Genomic DNA, 13,830 nt, shown 5'->3' with positions numbered 1-13,830 from the left:
CTAAAGAAAAATTCTGTCCTATTGCACTGTATTTCAATAAAAATCTAATAAGACAACTGATGGTAGCATAACAAGATAATAGTTCTGTATGTAAAAAAAAAAGTTTACTTTCATAATTTTGCTGAAAATGATGTGGTAATATTAAGCACAATTAGGCCATGTCTCCTTACTTTTTTGTGTGCGTTACAATTATCTTTTTCAGTAAGACTTGGATTTCTAGATTTATATAATTTTTAAGTACAACAGGAAATAACAAAGCCTTAAAAAAACCATAAAAATGTCTTTACATTGAATGTCTTAGTGAAAGAGCAAACCTATTCAAGGCAAGCAAAAATAACTAGGTCAAATCATATGCATAATCAAAATGCGGCTTAGAGTTATTAAAAAAAAAACTACTCACAATCATTTTAGACTAAAACATAAACACACAATCTATAGCTATAGAAATAGATCTAGAAAATCCTTACAGCATTATTGCTGATATAATAAAGAGAAATGACAGCACGTTGGTACTGAATGCTTCTGCATATATGCATTCAGGACTAAGAAAATAGGTTAAGATTTATAGATCATTCTTAGAACCATCTCGCTTCATACTTTTCTGATATTTAAATAATTTTAAAAAATACGATAAAATAATTTATTTACCTGAGCATTACCAGAAGTTGCCATGTTGATTTCTCCCACTCCTTGACCTTCATTCTGCCGCTCAGCATCATGTGAGCCGGTTTCATGCTTGTTCTGAGATGACCTCTGTTAACATGGAGTTAACATCAGTACATGCAAAAATGGTGTAGGCTTTCTTAGCCCACGGCTTTTTTTCTTTTTTGTTTTAAAGCTCTGAATGCATCAATTATACAGACTGATAAAGGCATGGAACTGCGTATTACACTTCATGACCTCGAGTATGACTGGCGGTCGACTATCTCGGTAAGGGGAAAGTGAAGTGTGTCCCTTGAGCACTAGAGCTGCATGAGACAAAGGATTTTCTGAGACTCACAGGAAAGCCATCCTCTACCAGCTGCGCTCACATTACTATCAGGGACATAACCCAAGTAGAACAAATAACTATCTTTTCTGCAAGGTCACATGATTCTGACATTTAATGGAGCTGCAAATACAACAGTTAAACTATTACCTAAGCTTAAAAATATCTTCTACTTAGGTATATTTATACATAGAATATATATATATGTATATCTTCTAATAAAATTTAGGTGAAATAAAATGATAGGCTCTTAGATTCTGATATGAATAAAACCCAAAGCCTTTCCTAATGCAACCACCATCTGTTAAGAGGAAATTAAAATGACAGATTACATCCAGTAAAAGCAGTCATTTCAAGACAGATTATCCCTAGTACAAAGCAGTCACTTTATAAAAATACCACCACAAAATTAAAGAAATAAAAGAATTTCTCACTGTCGTTTATAGAAACACCTATATGCTTGTTCTAGGAAAACAATATCTAAAATAAAAATTATACATAAAAATCTGACCTAACAGTGGATAATTAAATTACAAAACGATTCCTAACGTAATTTCTTTAAACATCAAGCTTTCCTAGATCATTTAAAAAATGTGACTTAAAAAATTAATTTATATGCAACATTTCCATCAATAAACTAGTATTAGTTATATGCTGGCAAAAGTGAGGTGGCACTCAGTAATCCAGAAATATAACAATAATTAGTACCATCTGAAAATCACGCTATAGAATTCAATGAAATCCACAAGGATATACATATATAAAGTCAACCTAGAGACAAAATGAATCTAAGACCACAAAGATTTGACACTAACTTAAGTGAAGATGTCAATATATTTAAAGAAAATTACTGACAATCTACTATGTTAGTTACTTGCATTAGATGCTGGGGAATACAGTGCTAGCAAAACTAGACATTGTTCTATGCACTCTTGGACCTTACAGTTTAGTCAGGGACACTGTCAAATAATGACAGAAATAATAAAGGTAAAATTGACAAATGTCATGAAAGAAGGGTACAAGGTGCTGTAAGTATATATAACAGAGAGATATATAGTCTGGAGGTTTGGAAGAGCTCTCTTGGGAAGTGCTGTTTGAGTAAAGACTTGAAGAGTAAATAGGAGTTAACTAGGCAAAGGGGAGGAGTAGAGGATGAGTGTTCTGGGTAAAACAGATCATATGCAGAGGACCCAGGGTAGGAGGGAGTGTGGCTTGTTTTAGCATGTCAACGAATCATGGTGTGGATGAAGCACCAAAAATAAGGAGGAAAGTAGAACAAAAAGAATATGATAAAAAAAAATCTGATTTTAATGCCTTTTTCTGTGATTCTTAGATGGCATTCTTGCCTTTTCTACTTGCAAGTTACAGTGAGGCCAGTGCAGGATTGCCCCCACATAATTAATACTAATATATTAGTGGATAAAGTTGCAAATAAATTTATTTTTTTAAGTCAAATTTTAAATGGTCTAAGTAGGGAGGAAACAGGAAAGACCAGTTAGGAGGCTAATGTATTAATGTAAGTATGAGACAGTGGCATTATGCACTAGGGAAGCAGTGACAGAGATAAAAGAAGTGGAGACATAGAAGAAAATCTGGTCGGGTTCGCTGACAGGATATGGGGAGTGGAGGAAGAGGTCTGGTGTCGAGTATTACTCCTATGTTCCTTAGCTCACACAATTCAATAATGATGGTGCTACTCCTCACAGAGATAGGTAATATTGAGGGAGGATGAAGGTTTTTTGTTGGAAGGTGGGGTAATAAAGAGGGCTTAGGAGGAGCAGATCATTAATTATGTTTTGAATATGTTGAGTAATATTAAAGTGCCTTTTTTTTTTTTTGAGACAGAGTCTCGCCCTGTCACCCAGGCTGGAGTGCAATGGCGCCATCTTGGTTCGAACAATTCTCCTGCCTCAGCCTCCCTAGTAGCTGGGATTACAGGCGCCCGCCACCATGCCCAGCTAATTTTTGTATTTTTAGTAGAGATGGGGTTTCACTGTGTTGGCTAGGACGGTATCGAACTCCTGACCTCCCGATCCACCTCTGTTGGCCTTCCAAAGTGCTGGGATTACAGGCATGAGCCATCGCGCCCGGTATTAAAGTGCCCCTGACATGACTCAGTGGAGATGTAGAGCTGACACAGAGATTTAGTACAGAGCTTAGGGCTAGAAAAATAAATTTGACAGCCATCAGCATATATATGGTCAGTGAAACCCTAAGCATAAATGAGACTGCTTAGGAAGAGAAGATACAGAGAAAAGAAAAATAAGCCTTAGGAAATACCCTTAATTAATGTCCAGAGAAAGGAAGATGAGTCTATAAAGGCCAGAGAGGCTGGGCACAGTGGTTCAGGCCTGTAATCCTAGCCCTTAGGGAGGCTGAGGCGGGAGGATCTCGAGCCTAGGAGTTTGAGATTACAGTGAGCTATGACAGTGCCACTGCATTCCAGCCTGGGCGAGACTGAGACACTGTGTCAAAAAAAAAAAAGCCAGACAAGTGGGAGAAACCAGAAATGTGACTGATGATGGTGAAGGATGATGCATATGGTAACATTTTAAAAAAACCCAGTGTTTACTATGCACTAATCACTTAGCACTTATTATTTAATCCTCAAACTAACCCTATGAAGTATTATCATCCCCATTCGATTTATTTATTTTTTGAGATGGAGTCTTGCTTTGTTGCCCAGGCTGGAGTGCAGTGGCACAATCTCAGCTCACTGCAACCTCCACCTCTCGGGTTCAAGCAATTCTTGTGCCTCAGCCTCCCGAGTAGCTGGGATTACAGGCGCCCACCACCATGCCTGGTTATGTTTTGTATTTTTAGTAGAGACAGGGTTTCACCATGTTGGTTAGGTTGGTCTTGAACTCCTGACCTCAAGTGATCTGCCCACCTCAGTTTCCCAAAGTGCTGGGATTACAGGCATGAGCCACAGTGCCCGGCCATTATCCCCATTTTATAGATAAAGAGATGGAGGCACAGAGAACATAAGTAACCGGCTTTCAGTCACATATCTAGTAAATGGCAGAGTCAGAGCTGGAATTCCAATCCAGGCAATTCCAACCCAAACTACCATTTAACATTTACTATCTTCATTTTCTTTCCTCCCTCCTCTTTCCTAATTACTTCTTTTTATTCTTTCACTGATCCTAGGCTACAGGCCTGCCTGCACTTTGATACACTGAAGACAAAAGAAGTGGTTGCTCACTATTATGAAAGATTAATTCTAACTAGTTTCCTCACTTCCATAGCTGCTTTACAACTTCTCCAAGGTTTTCTACTTTAGGTGATAGAACTTGAAACAAAATTTTGGTGAGGTATTTAAATATCACAAAATCTATCCATTTTAATGTTCAATTAAATGACTTTTAGATTTATCAAGCACAGCTGTAATCCAGTTTTAGAAGATTTTCATCATTCCAATAAAATTCCTGTTGTCCATTTACAGGTAATCCTCATTTCCACTTATAGTCAGACAACCACTAATGTACTTTTTGTCTTTAGAAATTTTGCCTTTTCTGGACATTAGATATAAATGGACTTATGTTTCTGGCTTATTTTACTTAGCATGTTCTGGAGGTTCATCCATGTTATAAATTCTGCATGAGTAACTTACTTTTAATTGCTGAATAATATTCCACTGAAGGGATACAACAAATTTTGTTTATTCATTCACTAGTTGATACACATTTGCACTGTTTCTCCTTTGAAGCTATTATGAAAAAATGCTGCTAGTGAACGAACATACAAGTCTAAGTCTTTGTGTACACATATATTTTCATTTCTCTTGGCCAGATACCTAGGAGTAAGATTGCAGAGTCACATAACTATATGTTTAATATTTTGAGGAATCACTCAACTGTCTTAAAATGGTGGCTGTACTATTTAAATTCCCACCAGCAATGAGGGATCCTGCTTCTCCACATCTTCGTCAATGCTTATTATTGCCTTTATGATTAAAGCCATCATAATGGGTGTGAAGCAGTATCTCACTTGAGCTTTGATTTGCATTTCCTTAATGATTGAGCATATTTTCATGTACTTATTTGCCATTCCTATATATACCTTCTCTGGTGAAATGCCTATTTAAATCTTTTGCCCACTTAAAAGTTGAGTTGTGTTTATCTTTATTAATGAGTTGCAAGAATACTGTGACTTTAGTAAGTATTCTTCATTTGCTATTATCTTTTAAGACACACTGCATTGTCCTCACAGCTCCCATTCCACCCAATGTATTTGCTTGTCAATAAATAAACTATGTCTGGAAGAACACACAAGAAAGTCACAGCACTGGTTGCCTCACATACCTTTACGTAACTTCTGAGTTTTGAATCATGTGTAATAATTACTAGACTTAAATCATGTCCAGCACCTAGACCTTAAACCAGAGTTATAATACAGGTAGCCAAAGAAAATGCTATAAGAAATATGCTTCATGATAGAGAAATTATTTGGCAGAAGCTTTTCCCCTTCTTAAATCTACTGCTCTATGAACTAATTTGCAAGTGTCCAATATCCAATTTTCTCCATCTTCTAGCTTCTCCCTCTAACTTACATTAGAAGAATAAAATAATGCAATAAACAACCCACAAACGGCAAAACTGTAAAAAGTGGTTTTGTTCTTTCTTAAATGTGAAATGGCACCTTCCTTTGGTTTACATTTACAAACTATCAGAATAATGCAACTGATGTAACTATTATCATAACAAAAGGAAGCAATAAGAGATTGGATCATAGTAGCAGACAGTCTGCCCTAAATCCAATAATATGAATAAAAAGTTTTGAACAGATACAAGAAACACAAACAAGTTTCCAACCTGAAACTTGTAACAGTACTGGAAAATGAGGATTACTATTAATAAATGGTACTACAATGAAATTCAAGGTGAACAGCATTAAATAAAATAGAGGGCTATTTTATATTATACAAATAAAAGAATCAACTAGAAAAAAATGTGACTATTGATTTAGAAATATCAAAACCTGTTAGATGCAGCAAAACAGTAATAATCAGAACACAAGAAAGATGGGGGGAAGAGAACTAACTGTAACTAAAGCTATTCAATTAAAACCAAAACACTGCCTATTTAAAAATAATTTAAAAAATAGACCATAACGAATTTGCTTAAGGACGAAAGACACATTAAAAACTTCAGTAGAAAGCCAAAAGGGTCATAATAAGTAGAATGCTACATACATCAATACCAACAGAACTGAAAAGGAGCAAAAAAAAAAAGAGTCCATTGCAAAAATGAACACATTCTTTAAATCACAAATATTTGACTTGTATTTGCTTAAGACAGTCATGTTAAATTGCTTTTAGGATTATGACTATCACATTGTACTTAAACTGTCTACTTAGCAAATACATGTTTCTACATATTTCAGATTCAGATGTACTAAATCCAAAGTTTCTCAGATATTAAAAAAGCCAGACACGGATGAAAATGCTTTTTGAAAGAACTCTTTCTTTGTAATCTCTTTCAGCTGAGTTTTTGGGGAAGGGGGGATACTCACCCCCTCCGATCTCCAAATAACCTGCTTCAATGGCTAGTTCTGCATTTTTCAGTTGAATGCTTTATTTCAGTTCCACTTTATTGTTACACAAATTTTTCACTATTTACATTACTTTGACATTAAATTCTAATCGTAGCTGGCAGGTGGTATACTATGATCACCTTCCTTTACAACTTCTTCTTGTCCATGGAGTTAAAGGTTATCTTTATTGTTTTGTTCATTTGGGTTTCTGGGTACATATGACTGATCCTCAGCTTCTTTCCTACTGTGTACATTTTCTTTCCCTTCAATACATTCAGAAACAGCAGGTATTCTGCTGATTTCATCTTCTTGGACTTAACCTCTCCTAGAATCCTCTCAATAGTTCCAATATGGACTGGTTGCTTTCTTTACCATTTATCTCAGGATGTCCCTTCATCTTTACTCTGCAGTCTCACTCACCTCTTTCTCTTGTATTAATCCCCTGGGTCTTGAGTTCCAAAAATTCATTTTTCTTGCTTTACATTTTGATTTCACTTGAGTTTATCCTTTAATAGGTTCCAGAAAAGGGTGTTTTTCTCACCCTTTTATAGACTTTAGATAGACTTTGCCTATCTAAAAGTGTCTTTATTCCACTCTCAAATTTAACACTTTGATGAAAGGCTAGAATGGTATAATAAAAAATATAGCTGGTCTTTGTTCATTTGTACCTGAGAGAGCTTCATATACCCTTGGAATTTCTCAAATGATAGGGGTGTGTGTTATGCTAATAAGGCAACTCAGGGTAGGCCACCAGAGAGCAAAAAGATGGGTGGCTGTCACCATGTGATAAGAGAGTTAGAACTTTGGGCCAGACGGACCTCCAGGAAGAGAAGGAGGCTGGAAATTGAGTTTAATCCTCATGTGGCAAGGGTTATTTAATTAATCATGCCCACAGAATAAAATTCCAATAAAAATTATGGATACCAAAACTCAGTGCAGCTTTCTGGTTGGTGAATACACTGAAGCGCTGGAAAAGGCCAGGAACAGTGGCTTACGCCTGTAATCCTAACACTTTGGGAGGCCGAGGCAGGCAGATCATGAGGTCAGGAGTTTGAGACCAGCCTGGCCAATATGGTGAAACCCCATCTCTACTAAAAATACAAAATATTAGCCAGGCATGGTGGCAGACACCTATAATCCCAGCTACTAGGGAGGCTGAGGCAGGAGAATCGCTTGAACCCAGGAGGTGGAGGTTGCAGTGAGCCAAGATCATGCCATTGCACTCCAGCCCGGGCTACAGAGCAAGACTCTGTCTCAAACAAAAACAAAACAATGAAGTGCTGGAAGAGTGACATGCCTAGATTCCACTAGGAGAAAGCATGAAATCTCTGCACCCCCATCCCCATCCCTACCCGCTTCCTTAGACCTTGCCCCATATGTCTCTTCATTTGGCCATTCTTGATCTGTATCCTTATAATAAAACCGTTAATCCTAAGTACAGCACTTTCAGTGAGTTGTGAGCCATTCTAATGAATTACTGAACATGAAGGGGATGTGGGAAGCCTGGAATTTGTAACACACTGGGCAGAAATGTGAGTGGCCTGGAGATACCCAACATTTGTGGCTGGCATCTGAGGTGGGAGCAGTCTTGTGAAGGAGTCGGCTCTTAACCTGTTCGGGCTGTGCTAACTCTGGGTAGTTAGTGTCAGAATGGAATGGTACCACAGCACACTCACACAGGGGTGGAATTTATAGACAGCTTGGCAGCAGTCCTGGTGGCTTAGGGACACCCAAAACTTGTGGCTGGTGTTTGAAGTGGACAGTCTTGTGATCGACTTTGTCTTTTACTTGTGGAGTTGACTCTAACTCTGGGTAGTTAGGATCAAAACTGAACCCAACTGGAGGATATACAGTGGTGTCAAAGAACTGGGGTCAAAACATAGCTGCACATATTTTCTTTCAAAAGTTTTAAGAGGGGTCAGGCACGGTGGCTGACCCCTGTAATCCCACACTTTGGGAGGCCAAGGCAGGCAGATTGCTTGAGCTCAGGAGTTCGAGTCCAGCCTGGGCAACATGACAAAACCTTGTCTCTACAAAAAATACAAAAATTAGTCAGGCATGGTGGCACATGAGCTACTCGGGGGCTGAGGTGGGAGGATCACTTGAACCCAGGAAGCAGAGGTTGCAGTAAGCCGAGATTGCGCCACTGCACTCCAGCCTGGGGGACAGAAACTTTTTAAAGAGACTTACTTACATGGAAGGATTCACCAACAAAACAACCCAGCTAGACCATCCTATTTTTTTTTTTTTAAGAGACTTAGTTCCATGTCTGTTTAAAAAAAAAAATTTTTTTTAAGACACTGCTACCCTACTTCCCAGTTTCCAGTGCCGTTATTTACAAATGTAAAGGCATTTGTATTCCTCTTCCTTTATATAAAAATTGTTTTCTCTTCCTTCTCCAGAAGGTTGTTAGAATACTCTTTTTATCCCCAGTGATCTGAAATTTCCTCATGATGTGCCTTAGTGTAGGATTATTCTTATACATGATGTTAGATACTGGAGAGACCAATTTTTTGGAAAACTAAGCCCCTTGTTAAAATTTCTGGGAAATTTTGATTTATTTCTCTAATTTCTTGTCTCCAATTTCTCCATTTTCTTTTTGGAACTCCTTTTATTTGGATATTGAACCTTCCTAGAATGACCTATACTGTCTGGTAGTTAGTGTCCACTTATATTCAAGAGCGGGCTATCTATGAAAAAGTTAAATGAAGCTCTATGCCTGAAGAATGGATTTTGTCAACTATAGTTACCCCATAGGGTGATCTAGGTGGGTTGTTTTGTTGGTGAATTTTTCCATGTAAGTCTCTTTAAGTTTTTTTTCTTGAGTTAGTCACATTCTTCTCATTTTTTTTCTCCCTTTTTAATGTTCTCTCAGCAGAATCAGGGTTAGTCACATTTCTTATAGAAGTTCCTTCCAGAAACTTGCCTGGAGATTATAAGCCTTGATGCCAGTGGGGGTTTCAGCATTCAGTAGGTAAATTTTCATGTAATTCAGTGTTTCGTATGATACCCTCACGTTCAATTAAACAAGGCTGACCCCTAACCAAAGACCCTTTGTTTACCCTCTCCGCTTCTCCAGAGGAAAAAGCTCTCATCTTTTGCTGGGATTGGAAAGGAGCAGTCACCTAGCTGTACAGGTTGTAGGGAGGTTCTGGAAAGTCCATCAGCTTCTTAACAGATTTTCAAATATCTTCCTGCTTTTAACCCTTTTTTATTCTCACATCCAGAGGTATCTAGTTGCTTCATGACTTTTCATTCCTATTGCTGCCTTATGGGTCAACCCTCTCTGATATGCTAGAATGTTATCACTTGTTTACCTGCTTTCCAGCTTCACAGATTTTACTGTGGTCACCTTCCCTGGTCTTAATGCCTCTTTCATTGTATCCTTTTACTATCACTTTAATGGGGTTTGTGGAGTAAGCACAGGTAAATGTGTATTATTAATTCTTACTATGGATTATCTATAAAAAAGTTTACTTACTGGATAGTAGCCAAATTAAGTTAACTATTTGATTATATGTAAACTGACAGCTAAAGTAAGGTATCTATATTTACAATTCTATAAATTTTAACTGCCTAAAAGTTAGATAAAATCAAAATAGTCAAAATTTTTGATAATTTAATTTCACGAAAAAAAGTTATGGTATTTAAATTCTCTGAAAGAACATCTATATTTCAATGGTGCCACGTTAAATTATACACATTTTCTTTTCTTAGAATAACTACCTATTTTTTTATACCCACAAACAAGAAAGGCAATTTACTAACCTCAGCTTCTGTTGCTTGGGACTGTAAAAGCTGTCGTATACGAAGTATGTCCTTTTCGATTTGCTGAATTCTGGCTATTCTTCGCTAAAATAAAACAAGAAACCTAATTAGTTATGTTTTTATTACTAATATTAATATAAATAATCATACTATGGCTACCACTTAACAGCTCAGGGTTATGTCAAATCATTCTTATTTAAAAAGCTAGACATATAAATATATTCACCCTTTAATAACAAATTGGGGTCAGTTCAATTTTTCTTTTCTTTTTTTCTTTTTTTTCGAGACAGAGTCTCGCTCTGTTGCCCAGGCTGGAGTGCAGTGGCATAATCTCAGCTCACCGCAACCTCCGCCTTCTGGGTTCAAGCAATTCTTTTGCCTCAGCTCCCGAGTAGCTGGGACTACAGGTGTGCGCCACCATGCCCAGCTAAATTTTGTATTTTTAGTAGAGACGGGGTTTCACCATATTGGCCAGGCTGGCCTCGAACTCCTGACCTTGTGATCCACCTGCCTCGGCCTCCCAAAGTGCTGTGGGCTTACAGGCGTGAGCCACTGTGCCCGGCCCTGGGTCAGTTCAATTTTTTAAAATACACTGGACTTTATTCAACAGATCTCTAGATCTGTTTAGTAAAACTGGAAATACAAGTCATATATCAAATTGTATGTTGCATGCATTATGAAAATTGACACAATACACATTGTGAAAATTTACTCTCAAAAAATATTTCAACAAAGAGAAAATTACACCTGCATTTAATCTTTTATACTAATCCAGACATCAATACAATATAATAAATTTATATAAACATAGTATACCGGTAAAGGGAAAGAACATCTGATTTGTTTTCATAAATATCAGGGTCCCCAACCTTTTTGGCACCAGGGACTGGTTTCGTGGAAGAAATTTTTCTACTGACTGGGGCAGGGGAAGTCTCAGGATAAAACTGCTCCACCTCAGGTCCTCAGGCATCAGATAGATTCTCATAAGGAGCCTGCAACCTAGATCCCTCACATGTGCAGTTCACAAGCGGGTTCATGCTCCTAATGCAGCCACTGATGGTGGCAGGAGGCAGGGCTCAGGTGGTAATGCTTGCTTATGGCCTGGGGGTTGGGGACCCCTGGTTTAAACAGTAGGCCCAACTCTTCCCCAAAGTTACTTCTGTCATAAGTTAGTAGTATTTTTCAGCCTTTCCAAGCACCTAACTGTGGCTAAACATTATTTTTATCTCCAACACTATGATCATAAAGAGGATAGAGCTTTTGCTTTTCCACTATATGGAGACCATCAAGTGGTCACAAAGCAGTAACTACAGATTGAACCACATGGAATGGAAACAATGTGGGGAATATGTTGTGTGTGTGTGTGTTTTTTAAGCTAGACTTCATTTTAACTTTTATGAATACTAGTGGAAGTGGAAAAAACAAGTCACTTATGAATAAAGACTTTGCAAATCTCTCATAAAGCTAGTTTATGACAAATCAAACACATAGGTTTTAAAAACAAGTACTGACAATGTTGTACCATTTTCTGTAATAATTCTATAGTTATTGACATCCTAATATTGAGAAATCAAAAATTATATTATAAAAGTAAAACTGTTTCAATAAGGGGGGGGGGTGTGTTAGAAGCTAGATGGAGTAGTTTCCAAACATTTTCCAGTTATGTTCTCCATCAATAAAATATTTCAGAACAAATATCACCCCCAACAGATAAATAATAAAAGTACTATAGCAATTAGCTTTAAATATATATATAGTTATAAAACGTTCATATAAAACTTACTCTTTGATCACATCTAGTTTTACTTAAATACAATGCCTTCACGCTTTTCTTACTACCATAGTAAAAATGTTTACTGTTATCATCCAGTCTTATGATAAACAAAGAACAGAAAAACTCAAGTTGTGCTCGCGGCCGGGCACAGTGGCTCACGCCTGCAATCCCAGCACTTCGGGAGGCTGAGGCAGATGGACCACTAGGTCAGAAGATCGAGACCACCCTGGTCAACACAGTGAAACCCCGTCTCTACTAAAAATACAAAAAGAAATTAGCCGGGCATGGTGGCGCGTGCCTGTAATCCCAGCTACTCGGGAGGCTGAGGCAGGAGAATCGCTCGAACCCAGGAGGCGGAGGTTGCAGTGAGCCGAGATCGTGCCACTGCACTCCAGCCTGGGCGAGAGTGAGACTCCGTCTCAAAACAAAAACAAAAACAAACCCCCACCCCACCCAAAATAAATAAATAAATAAAACAAGAAGCTGTGCTCACAGTCCCAAATTAATCTATCTTAATTTTCTCCCTCTTTTCTTTCTTTTTAACAATATAACTAAGCTGATTCTCTATCATGATTCTGAAAGTAGTAAACTTAAGGTAAAAAAAATACTCTCAGGCCAGGCACCGTGGCTCAGGCCTGTAATCCCGGCACACTGGGAGGCCAAGGTGGGCAGATTGCTTACGCTCAGGAGTTTGAGACTAGCCTAGGGAACATGGTGAAACCCCGTCTCTACAAAAAATACAAAAATTAGCCAGGCATGAGGGCATACGCCTATAGTCCCAGTGACTTGGGAAGCTGAGGAGGGAGGATGGCTTGAGCCTGGGAGGCGGAGGCTGCAGTGAGCCAGTATTGCGCCACTGCCCTCCAGCCTGGGAGACAGAGCCAGACTGTCTCAAAAAAATAGAAAAAAAAAAAAAAAAAAGAATATTCTTTAATTAACAAATCTTACCATGTCCAATTCACAGTATGAAAACCATCTGAAGAAGAAGTACCTGTACTTTTGGTAATTTTCTAAAGATATTGCAAAGATGAGTGATCATTTGTATAACCAGGTGGCAAATACTTCCTAGCTTTAGAGAAATAGCCAAGCTACATAAAATTACTGGATTTCTAAATTTGATTGTTTCCTCCCTTTCTATATAATCAGTTTCTATATAATTAGCTCCCTTCCATCAATACAGTCCTAAATAAAAATTTTTAATATTTAGAGGATGAAAATAGGAAATTATATCTCCTAATCCTCTCCATTTTACACTACATTTCCATATTGCCAGTATCTCACTAAATACTGAGGTCATGTCTATGTCTTGATGTCCAGTGAGGTAGATGGTTTCTGACATGACATTTCTTGTGCTTCTGTTTCTCATATGAAAATAGAAGAAGCCACTACACCTTGAGTATTCCTAATCCCTATCCCTAATATAAAAATACAAAACCCAAAATGCTCCAAAACAGGAAACTTTTGGAGCACCCACACGGTGCTCAAAGGAAATGCTCACTGCAGCACTTCACAATTTGGATTTTTGGATTACGATGCTTAACCACTAAGTATTTCTTTCCTTTTTCTATATGACAAGAATATTTGTGAAATTATATTTAATAACAAACTGTTCAGGAGTATGGACTTGATATGACTTTAGAAAAAAGTGATTTTTTAAAAACTGCAATAGTAATACAGATTCAGGATAACTCCACAAATTAGAATACAAGGTAAATCCCTTAACTTGATAAAGCGCACATATCAAAAACCCTGAGTAAACAACACA

General features: G+C 37.6%; 1 protein-coding gene across 17 annotated transcripts in view; it reads right to left on the bottom strand.

Annotated features, from left to right (window-relative positions):
- The window catches only part of APC (APC regulator of WNT signaling pathway), a 140,455-nt gene that overhangs the window by 44,910 nt on the left and 81,715 nt on the right, over positions 1–13,830 (bottom strand). For 14 of the 17 annotated variants that reach the window (XM_054555816.2, XM_054555817.2, XM_054555823.2 and 11 more), the window contains 2 exons: positions 10,292–10,375; positions 649–753 (listed from right to left, as the gene is read on the bottom strand). In XM_054555816.2, coding sequence (XP_054411791.1) covers positions 649–753; positions 10,292–10,375 — 189 coding nt within the window. The remainder of the gene's footprint in view (positions 1–648; positions 754–10,291; positions 10,376–13,830) is intronic. The other 3 variants (XM_054555818.2, XM_063724226.1, XM_063724228.1) reach the window with 1 other exon arrangement.

This window comes from Pongo abelii, chromosome 4 (genome assembly GCF_028885655.2).
Source record: "Pongo abelii isolate AG06213 chromosome 4, NHGRI_mPonAbe1-v2.0_pri, whole genome shotgun sequence".
NCBI lineage: Eukaryota > Metazoa > Chordata > Mammalia > Primates > Hominidae > Pongo > Pongo abelii.
The sequence above is the reverse complement of the archived record's forward strand: the minus strand, read 5'-3'. Positions and strand labels throughout refer to the sequence as shown.